Source organism: Urocitellus parryii, chromosome 2, assembly GCF_045843805.1.
Source record: "Urocitellus parryii isolate mUroPar1 chromosome 2, mUroPar1.hap1, whole genome shotgun sequence".
Classification (NCBI taxonomy): domain Eukaryota; kingdom Metazoa; phylum Chordata; class Mammalia; order Rodentia; family Sciuridae; genus Urocitellus; species Urocitellus parryii.
The window spans coordinates 52,867,963-52,880,751 of record NC_135532.1 but is presented as its reverse complement, the minus strand read 5'-3'; the positions used below and the strand labels follow the sequence as shown (position 1 = coordinate 52,880,751).

General features: G+C 36.6%; 1 protein-coding gene across 4 annotated transcripts in view; it reads left to right on the top strand.

Annotated features, from left to right (window-relative positions):
• Positions 1-8,054, top strand: part of Diaph3 (diaphanous related formin 3) — a 460,724-nt gene extending 452,670 nt beyond the window's left edge. For all 4 annotated transcript variants that reach the window (XM_077792732.1, XM_077792731.1, XM_077792729.1 and 1 more), the window contains one exon: positions 7,757-8,054. In XM_077792732.1, coding sequence (XP_077648858.1) covers positions 7,757-8,019 — 263 coding nt within the window. In that variant the 3' untranslated portion in view covers positions 8,020-8,054. The remainder of the gene's footprint in view (positions 1-7,756) is intronic.
• Positions 8,055-12,789: the final 4,735 nt, after the last annotated feature.

Below are 12,789 nucleotides of genomic sequence, written 5' to 3'. Positions count from 1 at the left end.
TTTACTACCTGACAGGCAGTTTTAGAAATGTTTATTTAGTAGCTGCTAAGTTACATAAGACAGCTGTCAAGAACAGTAGGACTGTAAACAGATGCAATTATTGGTTTAATATGAAGAAGATGCTGTTTTTGGATGTGAAAGTTCAGTTTGAAATGTTGTTTGAAATGTTGTTATCAGAAGTAATGGTAGGTTATTTATGGTGAGATGTTTAGAGAAGCCAGGTGGACACCATTTTGAAGCTCTGTTGGCAGGGCTGGAAATGAAGATGTGGTATCTTCTTCCCAAAGGAAATGAAATTCTAAGATCTTAGAGAATGTAAAAAGGGCAGAAAAATAGGCCAAGGATCTTAGAAATGGCCACACCAAGAGCTCTGGTTGGGAGCATTGATAAAGTAGAATAAATTTCCAAAGAGTAAGCATGGTAAAGGGCTATATCATGATAGAACGAGTTAACTAGGAGTCTGAGAACTTGCATTTTATCTCTGCTCTGCCTGAAAGTTGGTTGCTTCCTCAGCTTTATTTAAAACATGGTAAATATTCTCACATATCTTCTTTCACAAGGGAGTTATAAGAATCAAATGCATGGGTGCATCAAGAAAATGTTTGCAAACTATATATAAATGTTTATAATGGCAGTGCAGTTATTTGATATTATTAATTATATAATAGAATCTAAGTTGTGAATATTCTGCAGTGAATCATGACACCAACTTGGTAGTGTTAAGCCAGATTTCACAAGTCATAGTCGTGCAGAAGACTAACCTCAGTTCAAATACCAGCAACAAATTTGGGGGTCACCAGGCAGCCTTCACTCCGACCAGCTGGCTACAAGTTCAGTGGTTCCTACCACCCTCTCAGTTTGAATAATATGCTAGAATGACAAGATTCAGGAAAGCCCAATACTTGCTAATACAGCTTAGTTATAGTACAAAGATACAAATCAGAACCAATGAAAGGAAAAGACACTTGATGTTTCATGCTGTCTTCTGGGACACACCACCCTCTCAGCACAATGATGTGTGACAATACACAGTATTATCAGTCCTCCCTATCTATGGATTTCACATGCCAACTGCAGATTGAAAATATTTTTTTTAAATATGTATCTGTATTGAACATCTACGAACTTTTTTATTATTCTTTAAGCAGTACAATATAACTTTTTAGATAGCATTTACTTTGTAGTAGTTATTATACAGACATAATTTAAAGTACATGGAGAATGTGCATAGGTAACATGCAAATGCTAAGCTATTTTATATAGGGGACTCAAGCTTTCTGAGACTTTGGGGTCCCAGCAGAGTTCTGTAACCAATGGCCTGTAGACACCAAGAGATAAGTATGCTGCTAACCAGGAAATCTCACCTGAACTTCAGTGCCCTGAGTTTATATTAAAGCTTCATTACTTAGGCATTATTGATTTGCCACAAGATTAAATTCAAACTCCAGCCCTTTTCCACTCATTGGAGATCAAGTTGCTATCACTTGACTCCAAACCTCAACCCTCTAAAGATATGATTTGTCTTTCTGGCTTGACCAGTCCCTACCTGATGTCATTCATTACCATTAACTATCTGTGGGCCCACCATGAGTTACTTAATTAGCACACCATCTAATTAGCAAACCATCAGTTTGTGTGTCAAACTGCAAGTCTGAGGGTCTCACCATGAGTAATAACAAAATTCCAAGGGTTTAGAGGCTATCTCGTAGGAACTAGGACAAAGGCCAACCAAATTTATTATTACACGCATTCCAAAATGTTACAGATGTCAAGTGAAAATGAAGTGGCATGAGGAAATTCTGTTGAATTTAGGAATTTTAGACTTTGGATAATTTATAGGAAGCAGTTCCAATAGAGGTATGATTAAAATCAAATTAAAATTGTTAAGAATTGAGTGGAGCCCAGACTGGGATTACACACTTGTAATCCCAGTATGTAATCCCAGTGATTTGGGAAGCTGAGTCTAGAGCATTACAAGTTTAAGGCCAGCCTGGGCAACTTAGCCAGACCCTGTCTTAAAATAAAAAGCACTGTGAAGGTAGCTCAGTGGTAGAGCACCCCTAGGTTCAATCCCTAATACTGAGGAAGAAATAAACTGAGTAGAAAGATTTTTTTTAAATGTGGAAAGATTTATATTATCATTGTCTTTACATCAGAGAGACTAGACCTGTCCTGTGTTCAAGTGCCTGAACCAAAAGGAGACTCAGGGCCCAACCAATATAGGAAATGGCAAAATGGCAGTGCTGTCTTCAAACTTGCAAAGGATAATGATACAGAACAAGTCTAAGTAGAAATTTTATATATATATGTATATATATATACATATATATATATATTCATATATATATGAAGGTTCTATCTTACTTATCAATTATCTCCTGTACCCAGATATATTTTTGTTTAGTTGTTTTTGTTTTAAAATAACTGGTCTCAATAAAAGTTTCTTGGCACTCCTAAATGATTTTAACCATATACAAAATGCCCTTTTGCTCTTTTTATCACTTTTATATATTTTCAATACATAAGATAAAATAAACAGCAAAATGAAACCAAGGGAAGACAATTATTTATAGCCTCAGTAAATCAACAGTAAGGAAAACCACAGGGACATGGGCTGCTGGCGGCCAGCACTAACTTCAGTTATTGCATAGATTAAAAGCATATATTTGTCACACACTTTACTATCATATAGACCCTGTGGTGCTTTAAAAATTATATTTATGGGTTATTTTTGTCTTTCACCAAAGTAAAGCCATTGCTAGGTTGAAACAAAACAGCTACTTAGTAGGTCAAAGTAATAGTTAAAGAATTGTAAGAACATACCAAATTTCAGGAAGACTAAAGAGATGCAATCATTGAGGACACCAGAGTTCTATATTCTTTTCCCCCCATCAAGGCTGCCACAGACTCACCATTGACCACAAAAGGCAGGAGCTCAATTTTATTTTTCATCTGAGACTTGGCACTTCTAAGAAGCCGGTGCCCATTAGACCACAGTGTGCTGGGGGATCAATACTGACTTAAAGGGAAGAAGGCCCCTTTCTGAACCACAGCTGATCCTTCCTGCAGTAGAGAGGGTTCCCCCAAGGAACTCAGCTCAAGAAGCATAACAACTGCTAGCAGAAATATTTCCTCATTTAGATGCCAAGTTGCAAATTGTTTTTTCTGGTGGTGGTGGGGGCAGGGTTGGTTTGGTTTGGGTTTTTTTTTTTCTTTTTCTCAGAAGGTTTTTTTGAACTTGCTCTGTCATCCAGATCTGAACTTTGCTAAATGTTATGTCATGGGACTCAACAATGGAGGTAGTTTATAGCCTGGTTTTTAAGTCCAGTGGGACCAAAGAACTGTTCAACTTTTCATTCATTTTCAGGGGAGGGGCTTCGAATCATATGAAGCCTCCCTTAAAGTAAAATAGCATGTATTCTCATCCTGTTTATTTCCACAGAAACACAAATACAAGATATGTGGATTGAATTCCCTTACTGAATTGGTACTAAGAATAGCAGTTGGTTTGTTGCCTATCAGTACTACGGTCACCAGTGGCCCTGAATATTGGCAAGAGTCCTAGATATATCATATGCAAACATCAATTGTAATATCCTAGAGGGGAAGAAAGCTGAGGGTTTGATTCATAAAATAGCACAAACATACTCCCTTTGGATGATTAAGCAATCATCCTACTTTGACTTAATATTTTCAGTTTCCACTTTAAAATAGGTATCTATGAGTTGGAGAGAAAGAAATGCTTCTCTTTTAATTGATACCCCAGACTTATTTTTCATTGTTTGCTTGTGTCCAAGTGGGTCATCTTGTAAACTATCTAACTTCATGTGTAAAGGATGAGCCCACTTACATCAAATGAAAATTTGTTGATGGCTCCAAACATTTATAAAAAGTTCTGTCCAATTTACAGGGTTGTCATCCTGTCTTGTTTGGAAGTCAACCATTTAGAAACAGTGCATCTGTTCATGTGGAATTTAGGTCTCTAGCACAGCCCACACAAAGCCACCAATCCAACACCTGCCCTTGAACCACCACTGCAATAAGATTTTTACATAAGTGTGAACTTCTAACTTGGGAGGCTTCTTTGTCTGAAATCATTTTCTCTAGTTATAGTGCGATAAGGTGACTATTCCAACCCAGCTTTGTTTATTTACTTTCCCACTTAAGATATGACTCCCTCAGTTCCATAGTTTTGGTCTCCAATGGCTGGGAACAAAGCAAAAAGAAGCTGAGGACCAGGATGGGGCTCTTTTGGTGTGCTGAGAGAGAAATGAATACTGGAAGTGAAAAATTGTTATCTAGGGACTTCTAACAGAGCTATAAACGCATCCTTTAAAAGACCCTATGCATTGTCTTTTTAGTTCTTCAGTGGTCTCAGTAATGGCCTCTTTCCTTTTTATACTGTATTATCAGTTGCTTCTCATGAAAGATTCTCCACCTGAAACCACAGAGGAGTTAAATACCATCTTAGTTATTCTCTCATCATTTTGTCCCTAAAGCAACCCCACAGCTATTTTGAGTTGCTCAAAAGGATAGAAATGCTGTTGCTTGCATTGGCCCACCTATTGTTATTCACCTAAGCCTCCAGAGAAGTTCAAAGACCAAACAGTAAAAGAAAAACTCAGGCTATGCTAGGCATTTCATCCTTGGATCTGGTACAGATCCAATAACAGAAGACTAAGATGTCCAGATGGATATACAATCCTTGTTTTGGGCAACACACAGTTCATTAGTGACCTTAACAAGGACTGTTTGAGAAGACTAACGTGTCAAACGCATGATTATAGTGGGTTCCAGAGAAAAATGGGAAGAGAGGAATTAATACAGTAAGCCTGGACAATTCTTTCAAGATGTTTTACTTTAAAGGGAGCCAAGAACTGAGTTTGTAGCTGGAGCAGGATATGGAGGCAAATAGGGATTTTTTTCTCTCTCTCAAGTTTGGAGTTATCACAACACATTTGTATGCTAAGGGGATGATCAAGAGGAGAGATAAACCTTCACAATGCAGTAGGGAGGGCACAGCTGCCAGAGGGATATCTTGGGGTAGACAAGCCAGATTAGCATCTGTGTGAGGGGTCACTCTCAGAGGGGAGCACAGAAGGTTGGTCAGTCCTACTGTGGGGGAGAGGCAGAGGTAGACAACAGATTTTGTGGGGACCTGGGAGTTCTCTTCTGATTGCTATGACTGAGTTAAATGAGAACCCAGGAGGACATGTTGGAGGTTTGAAGAGCTAGTAGAAGGTGTGAAATAGTTGTCTAGGAGAAAGGAAGAATGAATGGACTGGGGAATTGTAGTGGGATTCAGGTCTTGCTTGAAATTCATGGTCATGAATTTAAGTGAGAGCAGGACAGAAGAGAAGATATGTGTGACCTTGGGCATACTGTGAAAAGGTTGTTTACAAAGGTATACTATCTACTTTACAAAGTTAGTGTAAGGATTCAGTGTGTGAGAAAGCATTTCAAAGTATAAGTACAGGACATCATTATTATGAAACTTGGCTTTGCATTACTTAGCACTTTCCTTGGGCAAAAAGCTTTCCAGATTTAAGACAGACTCAATGTCTCTAGAGACAGCAGCTGGCTTCTGCCACTGACTTAGTTACTGGGTGTAAACAACTGACTTAACCTCCATTTGCTTTTACCCCTCAAACTATAAAATGAGGGTGGTAATGCTTAAAGGGCAGTGAATGCTTTACAAGTTAAGAGTACCATATAAACACAAGCTATTCATAAGGTGGCATTAGCCCTCACTGTCACTGTCACTAGAAAGTCAGAGAGCCTCCAAATAAGCCCTAAGCCTTGGGTGGGAGATGCCCCCCTTTGAAAGCTGTGAAAGAGGAAGGAAAGGAATCGCCATGTGGGTGCCATCTGCATTACTTCCTTTAATCCTTACAACTATTCTCTGAGATTATTAGAACCTAAGACTCAAAGGGGGGTTGAGTTCCCCAGTAGAGTTTGGGTTTCATTGCAGGTTTACCTTAAAATCCCTTGCCACATGTGGAATTGCACTTGATTCTGTATATCCACAGAAGTTATGGGACTGAAAGCATACATTTTTTTCATATTCCAGACCTATATTTTAGCCAACCTAACCTGTTTGCAATCAGACATTTAACTAGTGTTGCCCAGTAGCAGAATAAACTGATTTGTTAGATATCCCATGATGGAGTAGTTGACAAGAAATGATAGGAACATTGGGGGAGGGGAAAAATAATTGCACTTAGCTACAAATGCACTTTTTTAAACACTCTTGGGATAGGATGGTAGGTGCTAGAAAAATTAATTCATGTGGTCATGGGAACTGCTGAACTACCATGTCCACTGTGCCATTTCTTGCAATCTGTACATTATAAGCTGCAGCACATAAACTGCTCTAAGAGAAAATCACTGCTCTATTAGATTTTGATTTTTGAGTAACAATTGCCCACCTGATAGAGAAAGTGATAAGAAAAGTGTATTTATCTTCTTCCAACAGCTAAAAGGTGATCATACTTCTAAAATTTGTTGAGATTGTCCAAGAAACTGTGTAAAATACTCATCCATCACTGGAAGCCCCTGGTCAGGAAATGACAGTGCAGTAAATATCTTCAGCAGCCACCTTTTAATGTACAAGCTGTTTTCGGTTGGAATTTTCAGCACTCACATAAAACACACTGTCATGAGTGACTGCTTGTGCTCCAAAGTCATTACTATTGGGATAATGGAACATCTCTCAGCAAATAACCAAAAAACTTTAAATGTCATGTCAAGTTTGTCGAAGCTGTTTTCAAGCCCCATTCAAGGTTACATGAATATTGAAGGTATCTGCTTTTAAAAAATTTGAGTTGCATGAGAGAGATCACTCATAGGTTGTGCAGTGTGAGATCAAAGTAATTAAAAGAAATTCTAGGCTAGGTCTCTTTGGGAAACTCAGTCAGCCAAGCCATTTAATCATTAGCTCTTGCAACTCTCTCCTTACTACCTTGGTTCATCATTTCACCATCACTTTGGGTGTGTGTCAATGTGTACACATATTATAGATGTGCATATAGGACATAATTCTGGTTTGCTGGAAAGTTTGAATGTTCTGCCTGCTAAATTTATTATTTAAGGGAAACATTGAATTCTAAAATTCTGATTAGAGGCTTTCTTCCTTAGTTTTCTTCAAAAAGAAAAATTCATTTTTATTCAAATGGTATTTATCTTGGGCCAAAATGTGTCAGATAATAAACTCTTTATCCAACACACTTTTAGTGAGCAGTTCCTTTGCACCAGGGCCATTCTAGGCACTGAGACTGCAGCAATATTTAAAAGAATGTTCCTGGTGTCTCAGAGCATAGTTCTAGTAAAGAGACAGACGGTATACAAGTAAACAAATATGACGCATCTCGTGGTCATGAGTTCTGGTAAGGAAAGGATGAGGGGCTAGAGCAATGAAAAGGATATGTACAATTCTAGAGGAATGACTAGGGAAGGAGACTCCATTTAACTGATGTTTGAGCAGAAACCTACATGAAATAGGGGACCAAACCCTGATAACCTAGGGACAGGCATTTCAAGCCTAAAGGAAGGAGAAGGAAAGCTCTGGTGCTAATGAAGTGGTTTTCTATTATGTTGTTGTATATTCTTGACCTCTACATGTTTATTTTAAATTGGATATTTTTTAGTTTAGTCTAAGAGAACTTGCTTATTATGAATAATTATTTTACATTTATGTTTTACAATGTGCCTAGTCCTCGCTTATCACAGTGACAAGTTTTATGCTTCTTTCCTGTAGAAAATCAGAAAGTGCAGTTGACAGAAGGGTCACGTTCACACTACAGTATCAATTGCAACTCCACAAGGACTACAGTCGCCAAGGAGCTTAATTATAATCCAGACACTCGTACGTCTACAGAGAGGATCAAGGCAGTTGAGAAGAAGGAAGCCTGTAATGTAGAAAGCACCAGAAAAAAGGAAATGGAACTTCTTGGCTCTGTTTCTAAAAACGAATCAGTTCCCGAAGTTGAAGCCCTGCTGGCAAGATTACGAGCTTTATAAATTAAACTGGCAAAAAAATGATTAAGCCAAATATAAAGCCATGCTCTAAGCTATAACACTTGAAAAAATTGCTTTTATATAAGTGACTTTATATAGTTTTAAATTATGATATATATTAGAAAAATAAAGCTAAATACATTATTGCAATGCTTTTTCTATGTACTTGAAGTTTGGGCTTATTCAAGATTGTAATGTGCTTTAATGCTTTTTTTGTCTCCTGGTATTCATCTGTTCTAAATTTGGTGGTTAAATTATACATATTGCTTTAGAGAGCAGGTAGGAGGCCATGTGTTCAGCAATGTGTCCTTAAGAAATACCATCTTTCTAAGTCACTGTAATTTTTACTATTTCAGCATTAATGAGTATCAAATCATCAGTCTTGCTACACATGCATGTATATTTACATAGGCCTAGGTTTCTCCACTGTAACATCATGGATATTAACTGAATATATCACAACTATAAGGAAATGACTGGTAAATTCTTTATCATCATTGTTTAATTCATGTTAACTTGACCCTCTAAGGGACTCGTAAGCCAACTGAGTGCATTTCTAAAAATTATATGATAGAAATGTATGTATTATCTCTACAAAATGCCTCAGCTTTTGGATAAAGTGAAAATATACAGTATGACAGTGCTGACCAAAACTCTTGGTCTTAGCCAACAGAACATTTTTTTCCCCAGTAATTATGACTATGGAATAAAATTACCATTTTGAAACTTCCAAAGCCACAAATTTTTGGATTCCTGTGAACACACTTGGAATTTCAATTTCTTTGATCTGACAATCAATAACTTTAACAAGGATCTGAATACATGTTTCAAGGAAAGTTTTAATATGCAAATGTTGCAATTGTACCTCATTTCAGCATCATTCCTTTGTTAATTCCATATCAAAGAAAATAAACTTGCTATTTGCACTAAATGAAAAAAATTGCTTTCTTCTCTCTCTCATTAATATATTCTGTAGTAAGCTGGAGATACAGTGCTACACAGGCCAAGAACCTCTTTTGCTTTATTACATGTAATAACTAAGTGACTCCTCTTTTACTTTCAGTAAAAAGCAGTTATATAGAACTAGTCTGTGAGGTCTACTGCCTTTTATTTCCTTGTTTAAGTTGCCACCTCCTTTCGTCTCCAAGTTAATAAAATTAATTAATTAGGACTATGAACCAGGCTCTGTTTATAGACGTGGGGGAACAAGTGTTATCCGTAGCCACTGTAGGAATAAATTTGCTGTATGTGTTGCTGAAATGTGAATCTTGCCCTCCAGTTGCAATTCCAATTTTCCTAAAAACAAATTTTTTTAAAAAAAATCAAGAAAAGTGAAGGACATTTACATATTTAAGCGAGCAGAAGCCATAACATCAAGGAAGGATTGTTTTGATTAGGAAAGAATGAAAGAATTCTAACTATCTGTTCTCAACATGATTTTCTGAAGACTTGGGCTTCTCAGAAAGAAAATTTAAATTTATCCACATAGTTTGGACAGGCCAGGTAGGGAGAAGCAGCCCACAGGGAGAAGCAGCCAGGCGAGTAAAGGGAAGTGAAGATGACACAGACTCCCAGGGGCAGAGAAAGACAGGAAGTCCAGCCCCAGAGCATCTGTCTAGACACAGGAGCTGAAGGACAATCTTCAAGCAGGAGGACCAGGAGCCCAAGGCTAGCAGAGCATCCACAGGACATGGCCTCCCTCTCTCTGAATGATAAGAGCTGGTTTTCAAGCAGGCCTGAACAGAAAGAAGGACCCATAGCTATGGAAAGCAAAACTTCAGTGAAAGAGGCTAGGTGCCAACTCAAGGAACAGATCATTCATTTTCTGTTGGAGATATTTCCTTAAGATATATCCCTTCAACAAAGGGCTAAGGGTATAATTAGGGTTTTAAAATTCATGGTATTCCTTTAGACAGTTGTAGAGAAAACTATAACAATGACTTTTCATTCAAAGACAGACATGAAGGTACAGTTTTGTTTCTGAGCAAAAAAAAAAAAAAAAAAAAAAGTTCCTTTGGATTAGGTATGGTGGTTAATTTTATGGTCAATTAGACCAGGATAAAGGATACCCCAGATAACTGGCAAAATATTATTTCTAGGTAGATCTGTGAGGCTATATCTGGGAGAGATTATCACTGGAATCAGTAGACCAAGTAAAGATCACACTCATAGTACAGTGGGCATCATCCAGTTTGTTAAGAGCACAAATAGAAGGAAAAGCAAATTTCTTTCTCTGTTTATACTGGGGCATTCATCTGCTCCTGCTCATAAACATTAGCCCTCTTGTTCACAGGTCTTTGGGCTTAAATGAACTACACCACCAGCTTTCCCAGGCCTCCACCTTGCAAATATTGCCTGGTGGGACATCTCCACTGAGCCCATCACTAATAATAATAAATCATTCTACATATCTGTACATATTATATTGTTTGTTTTTCTGGAGAACCTTGACTTATACAGAAGGTAAATGTCCAACTCAAAAACATCTGATAGAGCTTAATAATCTTTACAAGGATATTCCTTCCAGGCCAGTGATAAACCCCAGATTATTCTCTCCTTATGGTGGTATAAAGAATTTAACTAGAACACACAGATAACTAAGCAATCACTGAGTTTTATAAAATCATGAACCTACTCTAACAATTTTTTTCTAATGAAATGGTTAATTTAAAAACAATGGAAGCACTTACTTTATATGTGCCTTTTTATTTAACATATTTGAACAAGCTATGTCAAAAACACCTAGTGTTTTAACAAAATACTGTGTTGTCGTTAAAGGAATTAATCCTGTTATTTGTAACATGTTTGTGGCGGTCATCATGTTAAGTGAAATATACCAGGAACAGAAAGAAAATTATCATGTAATCATACTTGTATGGAATCTAAAAACATTGATCTAACAGAAGATGAGAGTAGAATGGTGGTTACCATAGGCCCACAAGGGTGAGGTGGAAAGATGGGGAGAGGTTGATAAATGGGGACTCAGTTTCAGTTTAGAGAGAGAAATCCTGGTGTTCTATTGCACAGTAGGGTAACTGTGCACCTAGAAAAATGATGATGTACTATATATATTATTAAAAGCTAGATAAAAAGATTTTGAATGTTTCGCCACAAAGAAATGATAAATGTTTGAGGAGATAGATACACTTTCCCTGATTTGAACATTATACAATGTATGTATGTAGCAAAACATCACATGGACCCTCATGTATAATTTTTATGTGTCAATACCTAAATACCTAGTGTTTTTTAGGAAGTGAACATTTCTATAATTCAAATCAAAGTTTTTCTAATAAATTTAGAAAATTTAGTTATTGATGCCAAGTTCCTCTAAAACTGTAGATATTGTACTATTTATTCAAAATGGGAATTATTAATGATTTGAAATGTTCATTTAGTTATAGATGATTATTTCCTGCATAATTCACTTTTATTTTAAAATAACATATTCCAATGTATATCTGCATTTACAAGTTAAAAACTAAATTGTTTTGGCTATAATGTACATCTGTGCTACATTCCACCAAATTAATTGCTCTTTTTTATACATAAACACATGAATTCCAGAAGCACATTTGACAATTACTCTCATGGCAAACTTTCTTTCAGACCAAGTGACTTCTAGAAAGTAATAGGTCCTAATATGTAAACTTCTAACTTGATAGAAAACCAAAAACAGGTGACATTTTTTCTTCTTTCATATTAATTATTAAAAGTTTTGAGATCCAGGAATTGTAGCTGGCAGTGACCCAGCACTCATTTTTGGTGAATTGTTAAATAGTAGCTACTATGTGCCCTTGCCAGGCATGAGTGTTCTTAAAACATGACCCAGAGCCAAATTGTTCCACTGTTTTGGTCTAAGAGCCACTGTTTAGCAAAATGCATGCAGTTGCCAAAGAACCACAGAGATTGGATGGAATTTCAGAATTGAATCCAAATCTCCCCATAAAAGGCAAATAATAGAACCTTAATCTATAAAAGCTCATTATTTCTAAACACACCTTTGCCTTTGAAAGTGGGTATGAGGAGAATGTTAAAACAAAAATGGGGGTAGGGTCTGGGGAAGAACAAAAGCCAGCTGTGTCTTCTAATTAGGGTTTAACTGTAGAGGCCGTTATCTCCCACACAGCTAATTATATTTTAGTGTCATATTTTACTTCAGTAGCCTCCCTTTAGGCATGTGCAAGAAACAAGTACTAAAAGGAAACTTGGTTTCTTGCAGGAAACCTTAAAATGATAGATATTTTCCCCCTCTATTATCCACTCTGAAACCTAACCAAAGCCCCAGATGTTGCCTCCTTACAAATTCACGTTACCAACCTTCCCCATATCCCCCAAAACTTACATAATATGCATTTCCTTATTTGAAATTTAATTTTTTAAGTTTATATACTATTTGTTATTTTTTTAATTTGCTCTAATTAGTTAGACATGACAGTAGAATGCATTTTGACAACACTATACACAAATGGATCGCAACTTCTCATTCCTCTGGCTATACATGGTGAAATCTAATTTTTTAAAGGCATTCTGATGATGGAATTGGAAACCAAATTTCTGGATTATCTCTTTGGGGCAGATTATCCATTTTATTTTACAACAACCTTTTAAAGTATTCCAGTAAGTATGTTAGTTTTTTTTAACAGTATTTAAAGGTTCATATTTTACACTTTATGTAGCATTTTTATCTCATGTTATATTTGAACTAAAAACCTAAAAATTTCTCTCTTCCTAATTTTCTAATCTGGAGTTACTGGAACTTACTTTAAAGAT